Source organism: Takifugu flavidus, chromosome 3 (genome assembly GCF_003711565.1).
Source record: "Takifugu flavidus isolate HTHZ2018 chromosome 3, ASM371156v2, whole genome shotgun sequence".
NCBI lineage: Eukaryota > Metazoa > Chordata > Actinopteri > Tetraodontiformes > Tetraodontidae > Takifugu > Takifugu flavidus.
This window is the reverse complement of record NC_079522.1, coordinates 952,695-973,679: the sequence shown is the minus strand read 5'-3', so window position 1 is coordinate 973,679 and position 20,985 is coordinate 952,695. Positions and strand designations below refer to the sequence as shown.

The following is a 20,985-nucleotide window of genomic DNA, read 5'->3' as shown; positions in this document are numbered from 1 at the left end:
TGTGTGGGCTGACCTCCACCCAGACCTCCTCCTACTCCTCCTCCTCCTCCTCCTCTTCCTCCTCCTCTCCTCCTCCTCTTCCTCCTCTTCCTCCTCTTCCTCCTCCTCCTCCTCTCCCCCTCTTCCTCCTCCTCTTCCTTATCTTCCTCTTTCTCCTCTTCCTCCTCCTCCTCTTCTCCTCCTCCTCCTCTTTCTCTTCCTCCTCCTCTTCCTCCTCCTCTCCTCCTCCTCTTCCTCTTCCTCCTCCTCCTCCTCTTCCTCCTCCTCTTCCTCTCCTCTTCCTCCTCCTCCTCCTCTTCCTCCTCTTCTCCTCCTCTTTCTCCTCTTCCTCTTCCTCCTCCTCCTCCTCCTCCTCCTCCTCCTCCTCCTCCGTTTGACTTTGCCATCCTCGCACCTGCAGACGCTCCGACCTCCGCCCCTCCCCCCAGTGAGTTACAATTAAAGCCCCGTCTTGCCGCCTGGAGGCCAGCGAGCTCCTCTGCCCAACTTCCTGTAAACTTGTCTGAATTCTTTTTGGGGGGGCTCAGCGGTGTGAAACTGCTGGGGTGAGAATACACGAGGCTGCTCGCTCGGTAATTAGGCTGAGCCACTCTTTGGCCCTGTTAACACTGTTCTTTAATATCAGATGGGATGCCTCCCTGACCCTCTTAGGTGGCTTCGCTTGGCCAGGATTTTTCCCTCCCAGCATTCCCTCGTGTCCCTCCGCTCTCGTCGGGAGCTCGGCCGCGCTCTGCCTCTTTGTAGCGAACCCGACCGCGTCGCGGGTATCCTGAAGGGACCGTTCGCTCTCCTTTCCCAGTCCTTGACCTTTCGCACCCCTAATTTCTCCCTCTGTCTTTTTCCCGTCCTCTCGCCGTTCATCCCTTCCACTGCCCCCGCTCTCCCCGGCTGACTGACTGTGCCGGCCGGGATATTTTTGGCCCTGCTGGTCTCTGGAAATAGACTTTCTTTTCCCGTGGATGGCGAGGTCACTCGGCTTAATTAAGCCTTGCAAGAGTGAGTCAGGAGTTCATTCTTTTATGCCTCCCTTCATACAGTAGAGCTGGTACAGTAGAGGGCTGGTACAGTAGAGGGCCGGTAGAGTAGAGCCGGTACAGTAGAGGGCCGGTACAGTAGAGCCGGTACAGTAGAGCGGTGGTAAGGTAGAGGGCCGGTACAGTAGAGGGCCGGTACAGTAGAGCAGTGGTACAGTAGAGGACCTGTACAGTAGAGCAGTGGTACAGTAGAGGGCCGGTACAGTAGAGTGGTGGTACAGTAGAGGGCCGGTACAGTAGAGCGGTGGTACAGTAGAGGGCCGGTACAGTAGAGCGGTGGTGGTACAGTAGAGCAGTGGTACAGTAGAGGGCCGGTACAGTAGAGCTGGTACAGTAGAGGGCCGGTACAGTAGAGTGGTGTACAGTAGAGCGGTGGTACAGTAGAGGGCCGGTACAGTAGAGCGGTGGTACAGTAGAGCGGTGGTACAGTAGAGCAGTGGTACAGTAGAGTGGTGGTACAGTAGAGCGGTGGTACAGTAGAGGGCCGGTACAGTAGAGCCGGTACAGTAGAGCGGTGGTACAGTAGAGGACCGGTACAGTAGAGCGGTGGTGGTACAGTAGAGGGCGGTACAGTAGAGCGGTGGTACAGTAGAGCGGTGGTACAGTAGAGGGCCGGTATAGTAGAGGGCCGGTACAGTAGAGCGGTGGTACAGTAGAGGACCTGTACAGTAGAGTGGTGGTACAGTAGAGGGCCGGTACAGTAGAGCGGTGGTACAGTAGAGCGGTGGTACAGTAGAGCCGGTACAGTAGAGCTGGTCCAGTAGTGCTGGTCCAGTGGAGTCGGTCCAGTAGAGCGCCTGTACAGTAGTGCTGGTCCAGTGGAGTCGGTCCAGTAGAGCGCCGGTACAGTAGAGCGGCACAGTAGAGGGCCGGTACAGTAGAGTGGTGGTACAGTAGAGCTGGTCCAGTAGAGTGGTCCAGTAGAGCCCGTCCAGTAGAGCGCCTGTACAGTAGTGCTGGTCCAGTGGAGTCGGTCCAGTACAGCGCCGGTACAGTAGAGCTGGCACAGTAGAGGGTCGGTACAGTAGAGGGCCGGTCCAGTAGAGTCGGTCCAATAGAGCGCTGGTCCAGTAGAGCCCGTCCAGTAGAGCGCCTGTACAGTAGTGCTGGTCCAGTGGAGTCGGTCCAGTACAGCGCCGGTACAGTAGAGCCGGCACAGTAGAGGGCCGGTCCAGTAGAGTCGGTCCAATAGAGCGCTGATACAGTAGAGCTGGTACAGTACAGCGGTGGTACAGTAGAGGGCCGGTACAGTAGAGCCAGTCCAGTAGAGAGCCGGTCCAGTAGAGGGTCGGTACAGTAGAGGGTCGGTACAGTAGAGTGGGTACAGTAGAGCGGTCCAGTAGAGCCGGTCCAGTAGAGCCGGTCCAGTAGAGCTGGTTCAGTAGAGCCGGTCCAGTAGAGCTGGTCCAGTAGAGCCGGTCCAGTAGCCGTTTGGGCAGCAGTTCTTCCTCATCTGCTGCCAAGAAAGAAAATTCAGGTTAAGCCTTCGGATGTGCGGCAGGAGGAGGAACAGAGGAGATGTCGGCTTTTTTCCTCACCGTACTTTGCAATGATAATGACATTATCGAGATGAATAATGCAGGTCTGCCCCCCCCCCCTCCCCACCGCCGACCCTTTTGTTTCACTCCCAATGATTCCGGCGGCGGCCACCAGAGAACGGCACCGTCCTCTCCTCTCGCTCCCCCTCGTTGCCCGACCATTAAAAACCGAGCTGCCGTCGGCTTCCACCGACGATGTCGAGGGCATTTCTTCGCTCGGCTCGTCGGATCACAGCTCGAATACTGATCCGGCGCCGGTGTCAGCCTGTCCTTGCTCCCTCAGAAGTGATAATATTGATATCAGATTTCTTCTCCTTCTTTTTCCACCGCCCGTGTCTTCTTTCAAACCCACAGCGGCCCCGGAGCTTTAATTGCTTCCAGTGCAGCGTTCCTCTCTCCTCCCGTGTCTGCCGAGGGGAGTAATGAATCGGCACCCGCGTGTCCCCAACCGGCACTTTCTTCCTGGCCCACAGAGGTTCTTTTCTTCTGTAGTTGTGTGGCGGCTGTTAAACCTGGCCCCTCTTTATTTCCATGGTGTTGCACAACGGTAGCACGACGGTCCCGCCATGATCCAGGACAGAGGTGAAGCTTGGTGTCCACTCTCTTCCAGTTGCCCCCCCTCCCCAGGAGCTTTAGTGGACAATTACTTTCACCCTTTAGGAACCTGGGCAACAGCTGTTGTCCTCAAAGTCCAGCTGAGCTTCACTTCTGACTCCTGGGTAGTCACCGTGGTCTCCAGGAACCTTCTAGGGTCCGTCTAGTCTCCTTCATGGTGTCAATGATATTGATCGACCAGTTACTGGACCCCCCCTCCCCCGTGTACCCTAGACACAGGTGGTTCATTCAGTGCACCAATTTCCTGGATTTCTAACTCCAAACTTTATTAAAATGGACGCAATTGCCCATTTCAGAGGCAATTTGACATTTCAATTTAAAAAGCAATGAAAAGAGAAACATGAGCCCACATTTGGGTCTAATTTGGGTTATTTCCATTCATTCATCCTAATGCAAACTTTTAAACGAATGTTCGGTTCAATTTGTCACTGAAATGCTTTTTCGGAACGAAGAAGCTAATTCTACAAATAAAAGTGAGAACTCTTCGGAGAGATGCGGGACTGTCTGACGGGGTTGTGTGGGACTAAACGGGATGCTAATCCAGGCTAACTCGCAAGATTATTGGTGCAATAAAGTCTTAAAGATAATGAAGCGAAGCTAATGGTGTACGGCGGTGTTATTAGCATGCTAGCGCTGCGTGTTGAAGCTATTTCAGAGCATTGTTGGTGCTTCTCTCGTTTAGGAGATGTACTCCAAAGGTATGATCCTCGCCAGCGCGATCAGGCATGTGCGAGGACACGGGGACAAGTTTGAGGTCGCCACCACTCTCCGGACTTTTATTTTCCGGGCAGAAAGAGAAGGTAAGTGAATTCCGCCATCATCAGTCAGTGTTTTTCTCCCGTCCCTCTGATCTTCTGAATCCTGGCCTTGTATTTAATCGTTTGATCTCCGGCGATCCCCCCCTGTCCTTGGTGTTTGTCTCTACCTCTTCCATTCTTACCTCGCTAGCGCCGCGGTGATCATTTGTCTCGTCTCTGGTGTTTGTTTTGACTCAATTCCTTTTAAACGCTGAGCTCTTCAGTAAATCTTGGCTCTAAATTTGCGTTGAACAACTGGTAAAACTATTTTTTTTCTGTCTTTCTTGCTCACAGTTCATATCAGCAAATCTCTAACGATTAGCATTGTGCATCATTTAGCCTGTTTTCCAACAAGGAGATGAAGTATACGAATTTTTGATCGAAAAGCTGCTCAGTGTTTTCAAGTTAGCTGCCATATTCCGTCCCTTAGCATTAGCCTCGTGCAGATATGAAGAGCCGAAAGAATTTGTCAGGCTAGTTGGCACATGGATCTTCGCACTGTTGTTTAGGCTGCTCGTAGCCTTGGTAAAGAGTCGATGTCAGGATGCTAACGTTTGCTACAAAGCACATTTAAAGGTTCAGAAACTGGGAAAAAAGAGGAACAATTTCTCAAGTTTCCTCTGAATCACTCCTTAATGGTGGTATTCCTCACTTCTCTCATCGCCCTGTCAGACCAGGCGAAAGGAGGCTCTTCTATTATGGTCTTTCGGCTGCAGGCTCCGTCTGTGCCGGCGTTAATGAGAGGGGAAGGGGACGGCTTCTGCTCCTCGCCTCCCGCCTGCCGGATGGCAGCCTGCGAGGCAGCTCGGGTCAAACCGCTCGTCTACCGACGGAGGGTCGATTCTTGGGGTTCATTTTGATGAGTGTCGCCTCAGTTTTAGCCTCAGACGGAGGCATTAGCATTAGCAGACGTCGGCATTAGCCGGGATTTGAACAATGATCACAGTCATTTGGGAGAAAGGCAGAAATAGAAGCGGGTGTCCATTTTAGGGGTAGAACAGCGACTCCTTCCCGCTCATTTTCAGCATTTGCATTAGCCGTCAGACTTTGTTTTGACTTCTGGTTGATAAAAATCCTCCATGTTTGCCGCGCCGTCGATCCCGCGCATCACGATATCGATGACTAACTCTGTTTTTCGCGCGTTGGAGTCGCGGCTCCTCGCCGGCGTCATTCATCATGCTGTCCTCTCGCCGATCTTCATACATCACGCTCAGCCGTCCTGACACAACCTGGGGGACTTGGAGGTGGCGGACGCCTCCGAGCGCAGGCGGCTCCTGCCACCGGTGGAGAAAATGGTTCGGAGGGGGGAGATTGAGAGGAGGAGGAGGAGGAGGAGCGGAAAAGTTGGCCCTCATCACCTCATGCATCTTTAAACAGGCCCATGCGGCTGGTGGTGAGGAGTCATCAATCTTGGGGGAACCACAGGAGAAAGATGGAGATGTGAGATCAGTCAGAGAGGGACAGTGAGGCTCCGCTGGGCGATATCGATCCCTCCCCATTGATGACCTGCTGTGCAGTGGTCGGGGCTCCGATCACATCTCTGCTGGTGGTTCTTGCGCTCATGCTAGCTTCTGTGTCGCGGGAATCCAGCGGCGGCGGACGCAAGGTCTCCATGTTCTGGAGAAAACGATGTCGTCCATCTTTGTTTGATGTCTCCTCCGCTGAAGATGGAAGGAAGTCGTCTTTGCTGGCGACAGTTAGCTTCTAGTCCAACACAGCCGTAGGTCGTATAAACCGTATCCTGACGCGTCGTTCACAAATTTTAACTATCGTGTCTGTCCAATAAAGAAATTTATGGTTGTGAGAGGAACTCTGGCCAGATTCCTTATGTTGCCTACGTCGCCAATTAGCTAGTCATCGTCGGGTTAGCAAGGAAAGTGGGAGGAGTCTGATTCCTTTCGCTGATATAAATCAGGTCGAGGGGTGGTGAGGGGATGAGGGGTGCGTTAGAACGAGGGGAGGATGGAGTGAACCTGACACGCTGCAACAGGGAGGGAACGCTGGCGACAGCGGGGACGGATGAAGAGGCCGGAGTGGAGATGGAGAAGGTGGTGATGGGGGTGGGAAGGGGGGGGTGAGTGAATAATTGAGGGCCACCGGAGAGTGTGTGCACACAGCTGTCAGCTGATTCTCCACTTGGTCCGCAGGTGGCCTCTCCCCTCAGGTACTGTCAGCCTCAGCAGGAGGAGATGGAACGAGGGAGGAAGAGGGGGAGCTGTGGGGGGGTAGAGGGTGATGGGAAATGTTCAGGACAACAAGGTTGGGGGGGGGGGTGCAGACAAACGTGGTACGAGAGAGGAGATGGGACTGACGGCGTAGAGAAGCGCTGACGATTCGTGTTCTGATGCGTCGGCAATTGCCTTTCCACAAGTTTCGTCCCGGAACGCTGCGTGGTTCCCTTCAGGATGACAGGAAAGACGGTCAAGGGGATGGGGGGGGGGGGGGGGGGGGAGCAGGAACAGAAGGAGAAAATGGGCTGCTGTTGCAATCACAATAGGTTGTTTTCAGTTGCAGCGTGTTTCATCCCTGCTAGCATCCGTCGCTACATCTATAAATGTATCGTTTATCGTTTGACAAGACAAGCAACACGACCTAGCTAGTGGATAGCTCATGGATATGCTGCGTGCTGCCACTAGGGGGCGCCTCCTCTACTGACTAAGCTAACATACTGTCTTTGTTCCTATGAGCACCAAAATATCTGACAGTTAGTTTAAGGGATTTAAAGCGGCGAGCGAGAGCTACACACATGACCACGAACCCTCTGATCAGCCTGGTTTTTTTTTCCCCGTTCCGCTAAAGGAGCCGCGTGGGCGTCTGTTCGGATCCCCGTGGAGCTCTGAGTGGACCTGCCTCTCATCTCTTCCTCTTTCAGCGCGCATTAGCGTGGCTCTACGAGCTCCATACCCCTCAAAGTGGCGAGGCTGGCTCATCCCGTCGGGGGCTCTTTTTTTCAGCAGAGAGGAATATCGCTGCCGGTTTTCCTTTTTTTTCCCCCCTTCGCACGATCCTGCAGAGGTGAATCCGTGTGAATATTACATTGGCAAGACTGCCGACACTTCATCTGCGAGGGGAAACATTCCGGCATAAGAGTCGGCCGCGTATGCTAACGCGGCGGCGGCGTGTTGGCTCAGAAGTTTCTCTCAACCCTCCCTCCTCCCGTCGGCGCTCCGATTGACAGCTCGGTTGAATAAGAGAGTGGAAACGGGCACGAGGAAGATCCTGAATAAATGAACAGGCAAATAAGTGAGTGCGGGACAGGTAATGGACCTGGGGACGGAAGCGTTGGGCCCGGCGATGTAAAGAGCGCTCAATAATGAAGGAGACCTTTCATTATTGATACCAGCTTTTTGTAAATTCACAATCTCTGGGGGGGTGGGGGGTGGGGGGGGGGGGGGGGGGGGGGGGCACACTGGACCGAGGATTGGGACCGGGCTGTGGATACAGTCGGGAGTCCAAGTGAAAGTTTTCCGCTGAGGTAGATTCGTTTGAGTGCGCCTGGGCGCAAGGTCAGCGGTGGGGGGGCCCCCGCGGGCGCAGTGCCGCGGAGGCTAACAATCAGGAAGCTAATTGAGGTCAATTACGATCAATGTCAGGCGGCCGCGGAGTGATTGACACGTCATTGTGAGCGTCTTTCTGCCTTTGTCACGGTACACGGAGCGTTCTGGAGGACGCCAGGCGTCGCACAGAGGGTGACCCGAGCCACCGCGGGGTGGGGGGGGCTTTCTAAAAATAGGAGGATGCAAAGAGGCACGAGAGGACGAACCTGATGGGGAGGACATCATCGTCTTCTACCACAAAGACGGTTGGACAGGTTTCATGTGGTCTGGTTGCAGACAAAGCTCTGCTACAACACGTCATCCAGCTAGCGCTAGGTGCTAATTCTGCTTGATTTAGCTTAGCGTGGCCTTTCTGGACCAAACATGAGAACTACCCCCATCACCCCCACGTGGAGTTGGAAAGAATCCACCCTCAAGTTTGTGAACTGTCCCGGTGACGCTTCGTATTAGCCGCTAATCGTATTTTTCGTTGCTCTTCTCATGTCTCCTGTTGGATAGCGGCTGCCGCTCCGTACCTGTGATGCGTGTTTACGCTCCTCTGTTAGCTCGTGTTCCCGCTTCAGCGGCTTTGATAACTCCATGTCTTGGGCGGTGGGGGAACCGGCTTCACGGCGCCGGTTTCATGTTCCTTTTTATGTGCATTTGAGAAGTTGCGCTATGAGACGCGTGAGTTGCCTTTTGAACATGCGTCCTTTGAATGCAAACTTGAGACGTCGAGTCATCGTAATCCAGGGTGATTTTCGACAAGTCGCGATTTCAGTATCCCGATCAAGGGCGGACGGCCTTTGATGGCACTCGGGCACTCTGGAACGCCACCAGGATGCGATTCCCGCCTGGAACATCGCAATAGTTGGTAATAGTTAGCACATATTTGAAGAAATTAGCTTAAATTAGCAATGTAGATACCGGTCAACGAAGAGCAGCTCCACTCAGGCTTTATATCAGAAGGATTCGGGAGCAACAACAACAGACGCGGTGCATTGTGGGTAATTCTCAGGGTCTCCAACTAAAGTGTGAAAAGCTCAGATGTGTTTGGATTCAGAGGTATCGTCTTATCGCCGTTGACGCGCATTAATAAGCTAGCAACTGTGTAGCTGCAATAAGCGCCAACTTTTTTTTGTAAAAAGTCGCGTGCGTATAAAAATACGCCGCTGCTCATCACACTTGGAAAATGCGGAGGTTTGAAGGTCGGGACACGCGTGGCTTCACGGATCTGTTAGCATCTCCTGAGTAGCGCTATAAAAAAAAGACCCTCGCTATTTTATAATTAGTCAGTTTGCTGGAAACTTGCACATCTGGCAGCGAGAAGCAGCTGTCTTTGTCCTTGAGTGTTGCAGTTTGCACTTGTTCGCAGGCGTTTGCTCTTCTTCACTTCTTTCGTTCAGGGGCGAAATGAATTTTAGCTCTTCTTTTAGCTCGGAGAACCCAAGCTACTAGCAGGAAGGCGGCTAACTGATAAATTAACAGGAGGAATCAAAGACGCTACGATGGGGTGACATCCCGCTTCCTTCTCTCCTCTTGATTCTCTCTTCCCCTCTTGGATCCGTACCCACCACATACCTGCTTTCCTCTCTTCCCGTCTCCGTGTGTGTCCACAGGGGAGCGGCAGGAGTGGGTAGAAGCGCTTCAGACGGCCACGCAAGCCCCCGTCTGCGGCTCCCGGAAGCCCTCCGACAGCCTCCCCTCTGCAAACAAGCTGGGCTTGTAGGAGCTCCGCGGCTACAAAGGCAGAGTGCTGGTGTCCCTGGCGGGGAGCAAAGTCAGGCTCTGCAAAACAGAACAGGTACTTCACCGCCGCCGGGACCTCCTCGCCACAGGATGACAGCTTCCCGTTTGAAAAGGCGAGAGAATAGCGCGTGGGGGGGGTGAAGGTGAAGCGCAAAAAGCTAACACGCTTGTGAGAACTTGGGCGCAACTTTGGTCAAACGGAAGGAGGCAATTACCTTAAAACCCCAGACGGATGTCACAAATTGCACGTCGCGGCGTTGCTGCTAGCTGCTCTTTTGGGTCCGCGCGCTGAAGCGGCTCTCTGACGCGAGCGCAGCGCTAGCTAGCTTCATTTCAGGCGGAGAGGAATCCACGTTATTTAGGTTCAAAGCGTCTGAATCTGCCTCATTCGGTCGCCGGTGACACACGCGGTCACATGATCGGCTGAAACCGCCCTCCGAAAGATCGGCTTTGGCAAAAACCCTCCCTGTTGCTGCTGTTAGCTAGCGCAGCTAGCATTGGCTTGTTTGTATTCCTTCCAATCTTAAGTGCTTATTGTCAATACGAGGAGCGAAGATGCTGAAGCATCGTGGACGCACAGATCTGATTAGCCACAAGCACACACACATCTGTGTGTCTTTATCCAAGCTAATCTGTTTATCCAAGCTAATCTAAAGATAGACGTTACGCGCTGATATGAATTCCTTCAACACCTCGTCCGTGTTGTGATAGCGTGCGTCGTAGCCGGCTGACATCCACGCCTCCTTGGCTCTCATTTTGTCTCGCTCACTCTTTCAGTTTCGCTGTTTGCGTTTCATTATTTTCTTCATTAGCGTGAACAAACATGATGTTGGAAATTCCCTTTTGGGTATCAGCACATTTCCACTTCCTTGATCTGAGGCGGCGGGAGAAGCGAGAGGGGGAACGGAGAACCACGCCGGGAACAAATTAATTGTGTTATTTCGGCTTCCAGGCTGAATCCCCGGGAGCCGGAGGAGCGACACAAAAGCCGGAGGAGCGCGGCGGCGCAGGGGTCGCGTTAAAGATGATTGTTGGCGGTTTCTGAGATAAAGGAGGGAGTTAACGGAGGGTGGGAGCGGGGGAGGGGGGGTTCAAGTTCACTGGTGTGCGGTATTTAATCCGACGTGATGAATGAGCTGTTGGAAACATCATCGTCCCCCCTCCTCGCGGGCCGTGAGCCCGGGCGAGCGAGCTGAGGTCGTTTAAACGCCGCGGCGAAGAGGCGCCGGCGAGGCGTGAACACGTGTCGTTAGCGGCCTCTTCAGGATCAGCCTGAGCGTCTTGTGAGCCGCTCCGGTTTTATCGACGCCGCGGCTGAAAGTTTTGGCTCAAATCAAACTGGATAAATCATCTCGCCCCCCCCAACGAGGGGGTGGTGGTGGTGGTGGTGGGTGGGGGGGGGGGTATCTGGTATCTGAAAGGTCTCTGTAGAACAAGCGCTGTTCCTCCGCATCAGGATGGAGCCAGGAAGTCTCCCTTTGTTGGGCTTCCAACCGCAGCCAGCAGGGATGAGGCCTTTTGGTGGATCCAGAGCACGCTGGGGGGGATTATGTGCTCGCTGGCCCCGGAGCAACTCTGGCTCCCCCTAGAGGAGCTGGACCGCCCGCATCGCCTTTGGAGGGAGGGAAAATGGGAAGATCGGCTCCTCTGCTCCAGGGTGGTGGGCGGATGTTCTGGCTTGTGAGAAGCTGCCATTAAAAACACAAAATTCACACCCAGAACCTTTTCCTCTGATTCACGCTAATTAATAAAGCTAACGCTACCTGGGGGGGGGGGGGGGGGGGGCTGTAACAGCAAGGCTGAGGGTTTAATTCGGCTTTTTCTCAACTGCTGTGTTTGAGTTCTTCGTAATGATTAGCATCATCTCAACGCGTGCTGATATTTACTCATTAACGGTTATGTTTGGTTCACCTCGCAACATTTTAGCTGCTAATGCGCCGCTGCAATCATTAGTCATTCGCTCTTTAAATCAATTTAATTTGAGGCAAAAATGGTATTTCAATTGAAGTGTTTGTTTTAAGTCCTTGAAGGTGACGTCTGAGGCTGTTATTACCATTTGTTGCTGCTAGCTTAGGCTCGTTAGCTAACCCGTCCCCGGGGAGTTAATGCCAACAAGAAAACTAGCTCGCCTGGGGGAAGTTCGCATTTGACTTGCAGATAGAAGCACGAAGAACTTCAGAGAGTCGGGAGGTAGTCGGTATTGGAATTAGCCACCTGGGGAGCTTCCCAGGGGAAGGTTTAACCACGGGGCAATATTTCTGCCCCAGGAGGTGGAGCTGAAGTGGTGTGACCCGGCCTCACAGAGACTTCTGTGCTGCGGCGCCAAAATCGATGCGCTAAAGTGATGCTAATCCTCGAGTAAACAGGCCGCGCTAAAGTTTGTCGGTGGCTGTGAGCCGCTCTGGGAATTGCCCCCCCCCCCCATCGGACCTTTCATCCGGGATGTCTCCCACAGACGGGGGTATTGATCCGCAGCTCGTTTGTGCTCATGTGTTCCCGTATCTGTGCTTCTGGCGGAGGGAGGGGCAGGAAGCAGCGTTTGCCTCTGCCTCTCATCATAAATGCCATTATTGCCACCTGCCCCTTGCCTGTGGTAATTGGTGGAGTTATTTTTACCTCTAATCCCACCCCTCCCTCCCCCCTTCCCTTCCCCTTCGTCCTCGCCGCATTAATTGGCGAGGGCAGGAGACCACGGCACATATTGGTTGGGTAACAAGTGGAGAGGGCCGGGCGGACGCTAGCAGCCAGAGCTCTAATTGGCTGCCTGAGAGGGATGAGGGTCATTAGGTTTAGGTGACTGCTTCGCCCCCTCCGCGCTGGCTAGCGTGCACGTACGCTGAGGCAGGCGGGTATCTGCAGCCTCTCCCCCCTTCCATTCGTCCCGCATCTATAGGTAGCTCAACGTTAGCGCTCGCGGTAGCTGCGTAGATTGCTCTGGGTGACTCCCAGCCCGGCAGCGACCCATTAGCTCACACGCTAGCTTGTGTCTTACGGCGCCTGAGCAACTTTGCTGCAGCGGATAGCGATGTTAGCCGGTCACGTTGCCTCTTGTCTAATTCCGACGCGTTCACCAACTATGCTAATTAGCCTGGACAGAGATGCCGCCGCCGGCCCCCACGTGGTTGTTGCCGTCCACCCGGGGTGGGAGGTGACCCCTCCCCTCCGCCGTTGCTGCTGCGTCTCCTGACCGTCCTAGCGTGCGGCGGCGGCTCCTCCGTCTTCCCGTCGACGCCGTTCAGCGCAAAGCAAACGCGCGACAGCAGGCTAATCCCAACAGGCTAATCCCAACGGGAGGTGGTTCGGCGTTCCGGGGTCTGGGCCCGGGCGTGTGCGCGTAGATGGCCGATGACGAGGTGGCTCGGCGCCCTCAGATGGGCTGTGATGGAGGAACAGAACATTTTCCCCGCGGTTCCTTTCGCAGAAACTCATTTTTTGGAAAAGCTTTTTCCGTCTCCCAATATTTAAACCGCGGCCGCGGTTGAATTGAAGAACATTGACCGCGGTTTTACGGCGCGGAAACACCCGCTCCCCGAGTCCTGATGGGTGTCATTTACCCAGAATGACCCCCTCAACCCCCCCCAGCCATCGTGTGATGACATCAGCAACTTTCAAAGCAACTCCACTTTGAATCTGAGTTCTCTCTCGGAGGATAAAACCGGCCCTGAATGACGGGGGGGGGGGGGTCAGGCGGCGTTCACGAGCCCGTTGACAGATAAGTCGGAAGGTTCCGTGGAAGTGCGACATACGTAAACTGCCCCCCCCCCTCCGAAAGTGACTAATCAACAAAGCTGGTGTTGGTTAATTTTCCAGTATTTGTTTGGACTCATTAGCATCAAATCTTGGCATCGCAGGCTGATGTATCGGGCGCCGTCTCTTCTCGCCGTGTTCGGCGTTCCTGAATCTGTGGATCCGTGTCCCTTTCTGTGCCCCCCAGGATCACCGAGCAGGTCTGGCCATCTCGGAAGTGGAGCTGACGGCCGCCAATATTTCCAACGTGGACCGCCGCAGCTTTGACCTCAACACGCCCTTCAGAAGCTTCTGGTAGGTTTTGCATTTGGTCACTTCCTGTCGTCTCGCCTGAAACGATTCAACAGGCCGGCTGCACCGGTGGGGGGGGGCAGGATGGGGCAGGGCACCAGTGGGGGCGGGGCACCGGTGGTGGGGGCAGGATGGGGCAGGGCACCAGTGGGGGCGGGGCACCGGTGGTGGGGGCAGGATGGGGCGGGGCACCAGTGGGGGCGGGGCACCGGTGGTGGGGGCAGGATGGGGCGGGGCACTGGTGGGGGGGTGCGGGGGGGCAGGATGGGGCGGGGCACCGTGGGGGAGGCAGGATGGGGCGGGGCACCGGTGGGGGGGGGCACCGTAACCAGTAACCAGTAACAGGCCAGTTTCCCTGCATCGCTGGTGCAGTAAATGTCCTTCACACACCGACCATCGAGCTCTCTGGATCTCGTTTGAGGATTTTCAGAATCACTGGGTCCAACCAGAGGACCGACTGGACCAGGGAGGTCCCGGGAACCTCTGTGGTCTGGACGTCTGTGGTCTGGACGTCTGTAGGCTGGACGTCTGTGGTCTGGACGTCTGTGGTCTGGACGTCTGGTCTGGACGTCTGTGGTCTGGACGTCTGTGGTCTGGACGTCTGGTCTGGACGTCTGTGGTCTGGACGTCTGTGGTCTGGACGTCTGGTCTGGATGTCTGTGGTCTGGACGTCTGTAGCTGGACGTCTGTGGTCTGGACGCCTGTGGTCCCCGTTTCTTGTCCGTTTCGTAGCATCAACGACGTGTTCGGCAGGTTCTGGATCACTCGGGCGATTCTCCCGTCCGCTCGTTAGCGGTGGAGTCGATTTGTTTATCCGCAGTAATTAAAGTGATTATTTCCAGAAGCAAAAAAAAAAAAAAAACGAGGTGAGAGAAAAAGGTTCATATTTCGTCTGTGTTGGAGGTGGAGGCGTCTCCAGATTAGTGGGAATATCTGAGTGGACACAAACGTTCTACGTTGGAGTTCCTGGTGTGTCCTGGGGCAGGTGTGTCCTGGCAGGTGTGTCCTGGGGCAGGTGTGTCCTGGTGCTGGTGTGGCCTGGGGCAGGTGTGTCCTGGGGCAGGTGTGTCCTGGTGCAGGTGTGTCCTGGTGCTGGTGTGTCCTGGGGCAGGTGTGTCCTGGTGCTGGACGTGTCCTGGGGCAGGTGTGTCCTGGTGCTGACGTGTCCTGGGGCAGGTGTGTCCTGGTGCTGGTGTGTCCTGGGGCAGGTGTGTCCTGGGGCAGGTGTGTCCTGGTGCTGACGTGTCCTGGTGCAGGTGTGTCCTGGGGCAGGTGTGTCCTGGGGCAGGTGTGTCCTGGTGCTGTGTGTCCTGGGGCAGGTGTGTCCTGGGGCAGGTGTGTCCTGGGGCTGACGTTTCCTGGGGCAGGTGTGTCCTGGGGCAGGTGTGTCCTGGTGCTGACGTGTCCTAGGGCAGGTGGTGTCCTGGTGCAGGTGTGTCCTGGGGCAGGTGCGTCCTGTGCTGACGTGTCTGGGGCCTGGTGTGTCCTGGGGCAGGTGTGTCTCTCCTGCCTGGTGGTCCTACCTCAGGTGTCTTCCCTCCCGGGGGCCCGCGATCGATGGCTGGGCTCCTTTTTGGCGCCGTAATGGCCCATTTAGGAGACACCGTCACAGCTGGTCGGGCAGAGCGCGCCTTGTTTGTTTATGCTCACTTGTTTGTCTTTTGACTCTTCTTCTCCCCCCCTTGTTGCCCCCCCCCCCCCCCACCCACCCCCCCCCCCACCTACCCCCCTCCTGATTCCTCTACCTGCCTCCCGCGTGTCCCATCGATCTGTTTGCGTCGGCTCCCTTAATGGTCCCGTCGTTGGGCGCCTTCGTTAGCGCGCCGGGCGTAATTGCCATTTTGTGTGAGACAAAAAGTAGAGCTGGAATTAAAATGAGTTCGAGTTCGGCTGAATTGTGATATTGTTGTGTGTGTGTGCGTGCGTGTGGTGTTGTGTGTGTGTGTGTGTGTGTGTGTGTGTGTGTGTGTGTGTGTGTGATCGATCGGTAGCCCTGGGAACGTCTTCCTACCTGCTGAAGGTTGGGATTAGCGAGAAACTCGTCTAATCACTTTGAGCTGTGGAGACTCGCTCTGGCTTTTCTATTGTTTAGCTGCTGTTAGACGGACGTGGACAGACGGACGTGGACGCCGTCCCCACCGTGGACGCCGTCCCTGTCGAGGACGCCGTCCCCCCGCTCGCGTTTTTTACGAGGAGACGGAACCACGACCAGGCAGATACGAGCCAGCAAAGTCGCCCAACTTTCGATGGGGAAGTTGTTGCCCCCCTCTCGGCTGCGCTTCCTCCTTTATTCCTGTTTTCACAGCTCCATTAAGTTGCGGTTTAGTTTCGAGGCCACTTTTCGGTTCCGTGCGGCGAGGGTTCGGCGCTGCGGCCGCCCACGCTTTCACGAACGATTCCAGCGAACGTCGGAACGCGCCGCTCTCCGGTGTTTGCTTTGATCTTTGTCCGGTTGCTTTGATGTCGCGCTAAGCGCGGCGCTGACGAACAACAAAACAGCCCAGGTTGGTCTTTCCTTCTTCAATCGGCAACTTTTCAAGGATTTAGCCGTCGGAAAACAACTTTTCCGAACTCTTGTGCCAGTTTTAGCGTTTAGTTTTGACAAAAATCTCCAACTGTGCAGAAAGGGAAGCGTTTCTCCTTCTGGGCCGACACGAGTCCACCCGGGCCGGTCGGCAGGTGTTCCAGGTGTTCCGAGGCGTCAGATCCCTCTGTGATCGTTTCTATAATAATCTGGAGTCAGAATCGGATCTATTTCAACGTTCCAGACGTCCCGTCAGCGAGACTCTTCGCATCCTTCAGTCAGACGCTTCGTTTAAACAGTCGACACGTTTCCTGCTGGCGGTTTTCCGCCCGTTTTGACGGGCTGACAGGCTGATGAAATGCTCATCAACCGGACGTGTCATTTGCTGCTCCGGTGCCTTTTTTTTTTCCCTTTTCAACGAAATGTTCTCCGCTGGAATGACGAGACTTGGACACGGAGCAACTCTGGGAGTTTCCGGTTGCATCCGAATGTCTGTTTTTTCCCACCTCCACGGTCCCGCCGCGGAAAAATGGCCCAATTTTAAAGGAAAGTTAACGGTTCCTTTCAAGGCTGGAGCGTAAATGAAGGAGCGGGCTGTTTCTTCCATGATTTAGGAACGCTGGATGAGTTTAGCATGTAGCAGAGGGGAAGGTTATTGTCTGGAATAAAGTGAGCACTCACACAATTTAACAGCCTGAGATTCAAAATGGTCTTAAATTGTGGATTTAACTGTGTTTTGGAGCCTTTGAGGCTCCGGTAATTGTCTCTGCAATGACCCCCCCCCCACCCCCCCTCATGGAATCATCCCGGCTGTGATCCCTCTCCTGCTCCTCTGGTGTCTCATGTCTTCCCTTCTGCTCTCGTCACATCAGCACAACGGTTGGAAAGTTTGAACCGACCTCCTCCACCTCCTGTACCTCCACCTCCTCCACCTCCTCCTTGACCTCCTCCTGTACTTCCTGTACCTCCTCCTCCTCCTCCACTTCCTGTAACTCCTCCTCCTCCACCTCCTGTATCTCCTCCACCTCCTGTACCTCCTCCACCTCCTGTACCTCCTCCTCCTCCACCTCCTGTACCTCCTCCTGCACCTCCTCCTGTACCTCCTCCTCCTCCACCTCCTGTATCTCCTCCACCTCCTGTACCTCCTCCACCTCCTGTACCTCCTCCTCCTCCACCTCCTGTAACTCCTCCTCCTCCACCTCCTGTATCTCCTCCACCTCCTGTACCTCCTCCTCCTCCACCTCCTGTACCTCCTCCTCCACCTCCTGTACTTCCTCCTTCTCCACCTCCTGCACCTCCTTCTCCACCTCCTCCTCCTCCTCCACCTCCTGTACCTCCTCCTCCTCCTGTACCTCCTCCTCCACCTCCTGCACCCCTTAATTGCCCTCTCCAGTTGATTCCATAACAGTGAGGGGTATGTTGAGGAAACCCCCCCCCAAACTAATCAATTGTTTCAGCTTCACTGCCGAGTCAGAGCGGGAGAAGGAGGAGTGGATTGAAGCGGTTCAGGAATCGATCGCGGAGACGCTGTCCGACTACGAAGTGGCTGAGAAGATCTGGTTCAACGAGGCCAACCGGAGCTGTGCCGACTGCCGGGCCCCCCAGCCGGAGTGGGCCTCCATCAACCTGGGCGTGGTCATCTGCAAGAAGTGCGCCGGTGAGTCCAGCGCTCCGAGTTCAGGCCCGTTTTAAGTGTTGGGGCAACTTTTCCACAACTTCCCGACGAGTCGATAGGGGCTGAAATCCGATTTTTTTTGTTCTGTGTGGTCGGCAGCTTGTTTGTGCGAGCGCTGTGACCCGGAGGCTCTTTCCGAGTGCGTTCCCAGGTGATAAGCCACTTAGGGGGGGGGTTGTTGTCTGGCCCCTGACTCTCTAATCTACTTGGCAACGCTGGACGCTGCAGATGAAATGACAACAAAGATTAAGCCGCGGGTGAGAACTCGGAGAGATCGCATTCTGCTTCTTGACCCGCTAAACGTGATTAGAGGGAGACGGCTGATCCGGAGCCGTATCTGATTGGTCCCCCCCCCTCGCCATCCCCTCAGGCCTGAAACCGCCTCACCTATGAGGAGCGCCTGTAATACCCGACATCCTCTTACTAAGTGGAGGTAGGCGGCGTCCTCGCTCGCGGGGGGGTCCGGGGGCCGCTTTGAATACCAACAATGTTTCCCACTTTTAATTAGCGGCGCTGGTGTCGGGGACAACGAGTGGTGGAGGAAGAGGAGCGGCGTAACGAGAAGGCTGATGATCCCGTTCTCTACCCGGAGAACGCGCTCTGTGAGGCGGAACGGCGCTAACGCGGGATTTGCCGCGCTCGCAGACGCCGAAAGAACGCCGAGTTGTTTCTATTGAAACCAACGTTCCCCAAATCTCGAGTCTTTATTCGCCGTTGATTTCTGCCCATGGAAACGGGATCGACGGCTGAGACCCGCGAGTGCGTTTAGCTTCGTCCCTGAAGCAAGGCAGCGTTTAATTACCGAGGCCTCATCTGTGCCCGTGCTCGGAGGGGGATTACAGACTTGTTTATGTCGTGATGGGAGCCCGAGGCAGAACCCAGCGCCCCGACGGTGTCGTTGACCCAGACCCGAGTCCTCATCCCGACCCGGCGGGAAGCTAACGTTCACCGTTAGCGCTGCAAACCTCCCGCCGTTGTTTTGGCCCCGCCCACTGTGGGATCAGGAGGTCCATGTCCTCGCGTGGCACTCCTATAAAGCTGGATGCAACTTCTGCCACCCGTGTCCGCTGGCAACAGTTACCACGGCAACCTGGAAACACACGGAGCGGCGGGCTTTTGTTTCCCTCCGACTCGTTGGCGAGCGGAGGGAAAATGTCACGCGAGGACGGCGAGGCTGAGAAAGTGCTGCGGGGAAAGTTTTTAATTGGGGCTGAAATCTTTTTTGGGGGGGGGTTTGACAATTTTATTTTATTTTTTCGGCGTGCGCTCTAATGGGGCTGCCCTTTTGTGTGCCGGTTTTTTTCCTGTTTGGGAAGATGAAGACGTCCACGACGGGCTATTTATGCGGCGAGGATTCGCCAAGCACCCGGCGAGGCGAGGGACGCGCCGGGTTTTCAGCTTCATTACTTTCAGGCGGGCAAAAGTGGCCGAGCGGCTCGGCGAACGGCGCGCGGGTGTAGCGGCGCCGCCGGAGTGAAACGCCAACGCTCCTTTGTAGGCGAGTGCGGCGGAAATCGTTCTTTTGTGCCAACGCTTTGATAACGTTCACATTTTTCCAGTTTATTAAGCGAACTGACGTCCGATCCGGAAGGTTCTGGTGTTTCCACGGTGTCTGGAGCCAATGCTAACAACAGCATTGTCCCAAAAGTTAGCACGTCGCAACAGGGGTGGAGTGTTGCGACCGTCGTTGGGTCGTTTAAGCGTATTTCCCCGACTTTTCCCACTTTCCTTCGTCCGAGTTTGTTCCTTCTAAAACGCCACCTCGGGGTTCCTCAAGGTCCAATCCTCTGCCTCTTTACTTTTGTCAGGCACTCGAGAATTCCCTCCTTGGACTTCCCTGTTAGCGGGCATTCCGGATGAAAACCTCAATCCCGGACGTCATTTGTGCTCCGTTTGTCGGACCCACGCCCTCGTTTGCCGTCTCTTTCCTCCGCCGAGGTAGCGAGATCACGCCGGTGCTAAACGGATCCTCTTTTCCACGCCGCAGGACGGCAATTCCCATCCACACACGCGGCGTGCGCTCCTGTCAGATGCATTATGCGTCTGCAGTCAATCTTTGGCCGTAATCAACCCCCGAAGCCGAATAAACCGGCCGACCCACAAACAGAATGAATTACTCATGATTCATTAGCGATTAATGACCCTCGTTCGCTGCTTTTACTTCCAATTAGGGAGGGGGGCTGACGGGGCCGAATGTGCCTGAGCGAGCGAACCGGCTTCCAGTTGTGTTTCGTTTCTTTGTCTGCTAACCGACTAGCGACAACCTGCGCTCTAAACGCCGCCGTTTGTCTGGTTCTTAAGCCGTTTTTGTTCCTGCGGTGGTGTTTTCCAGGGCAGCATCGCTCCCTGGGCCCGAGCATCTCTAAAGTGCGGAGCTTGAAATTGGACAGCAGCATCTGGAGCAACGAGCTAGTTGAGGTCAGTTAGCCGCAGCGGTTTTGCAAAGTATCAGCAATTTAAAACCCGGATTAGCCGGTTGCTGTTCTTAAGAGCCGATTTTTCAATTTTCTTCTTGTTCCTCATCGTTCCAGCTCTTCCTGGAGGTGGGAAACATGCATGCTAACAGCTTCTGGGCTGCTAATCTTCCCTTGGAGGAGGAAATCCACAGCGGGGCCTCGGCGGAACAGCGCGCCACCTTCATCCGCAGGAAGTACCGAGAGAGGAAGTACCGGAGGGTTCTGGAGGGGTTGACCGACCCGGAGCAGCTCAACAAGGTGCAACTTTTCCCAACAAAACTTTAAAAACCGCAATTTTTACGGAAGCTAGTTTCAGCCAGAATCGGGCTAACAGGGTGAGGTGAAACTTTCCTTTAATGAATGTACACGCCTCAGGGCTTACAGTTCAGAGCGATTTCAAATTTATATAATATTTAATTCAGTAAATTCTACGTTTTTTCCCCCCCTTCAGGTTTAATCTCTGCATTAATTATTTCGCGGGCCGACCGGCTTCTCACGCGCCGCTTGTTTAGCTGAGACTAGCTTCCCTTTGATTCTAGTTAAACACTTTTCCAGCCATATGCTGAAGTTATTTTTTTAATTTGAATATTTTAATGAGTGCGATCTTCTCGGCGTTCCTCGGCAAACAAGCAGAGCAGATGTGCTTCAGTTCCAGCGGATCCGCTCGCCGACTTCCTGTCAGGCTACCCTCAACATTAAAGCTACGCCTTTCGCTGTGCGCGTCTTTAAACGATGTCGGCGACGCGTGCCGAGCGCTGCTTTGTGCTTCTTCCCCGTGTTGAATACCTCAGAAGTCTCCCGCGTTCGTCTGTTGTCTGAAAACTTTAGTTGGTGTGTTTGCATTTTCCTTCTTTGCTACAGTTGCTAGCAATGCTGACAAGCGTAAAGCTCGTGAATGCTAAACGCCACTTTTTTTTTGCGTCAGTGAACTACAGTCCTGAAACCTGAAGAAGCCTGTTTAAATAGCATTAGCTAACTTTAGTAGCGTGAAAGCTCCTCGCGATGAAACTCGATAATGCAACA

General features: G+C 54.7%; 1 protein-coding gene across 1 annotated transcript in view; it reads left to right on the top strand.

The window, feature by feature from the left end:
- Positions 1 to 20,985, top strand: part of arap2 (ArfGAP with RhoGAP domain, ankyrin repeat and PH domain 2) — a 59,066-nt gene that overhangs the window by 9,050 nt on the left and 29,031 nt on the right. Inside the window, 6 exon segments of the mRNA XM_057027436.1 lie at positions 3,870 to 3,987; positions 9,140 to 9,324; positions 13,204 to 13,310; positions 17,289 to 17,488; positions 19,839 to 19,924; positions 20,038 to 20,220. Coding sequence (XP_056883416.1) covers positions 3,870 to 3,987; positions 9,140 to 9,324; positions 13,204 to 13,310; positions 17,289 to 17,488; positions 19,839 to 19,924; positions 20,038 to 20,220 — 879 coding nt within the window.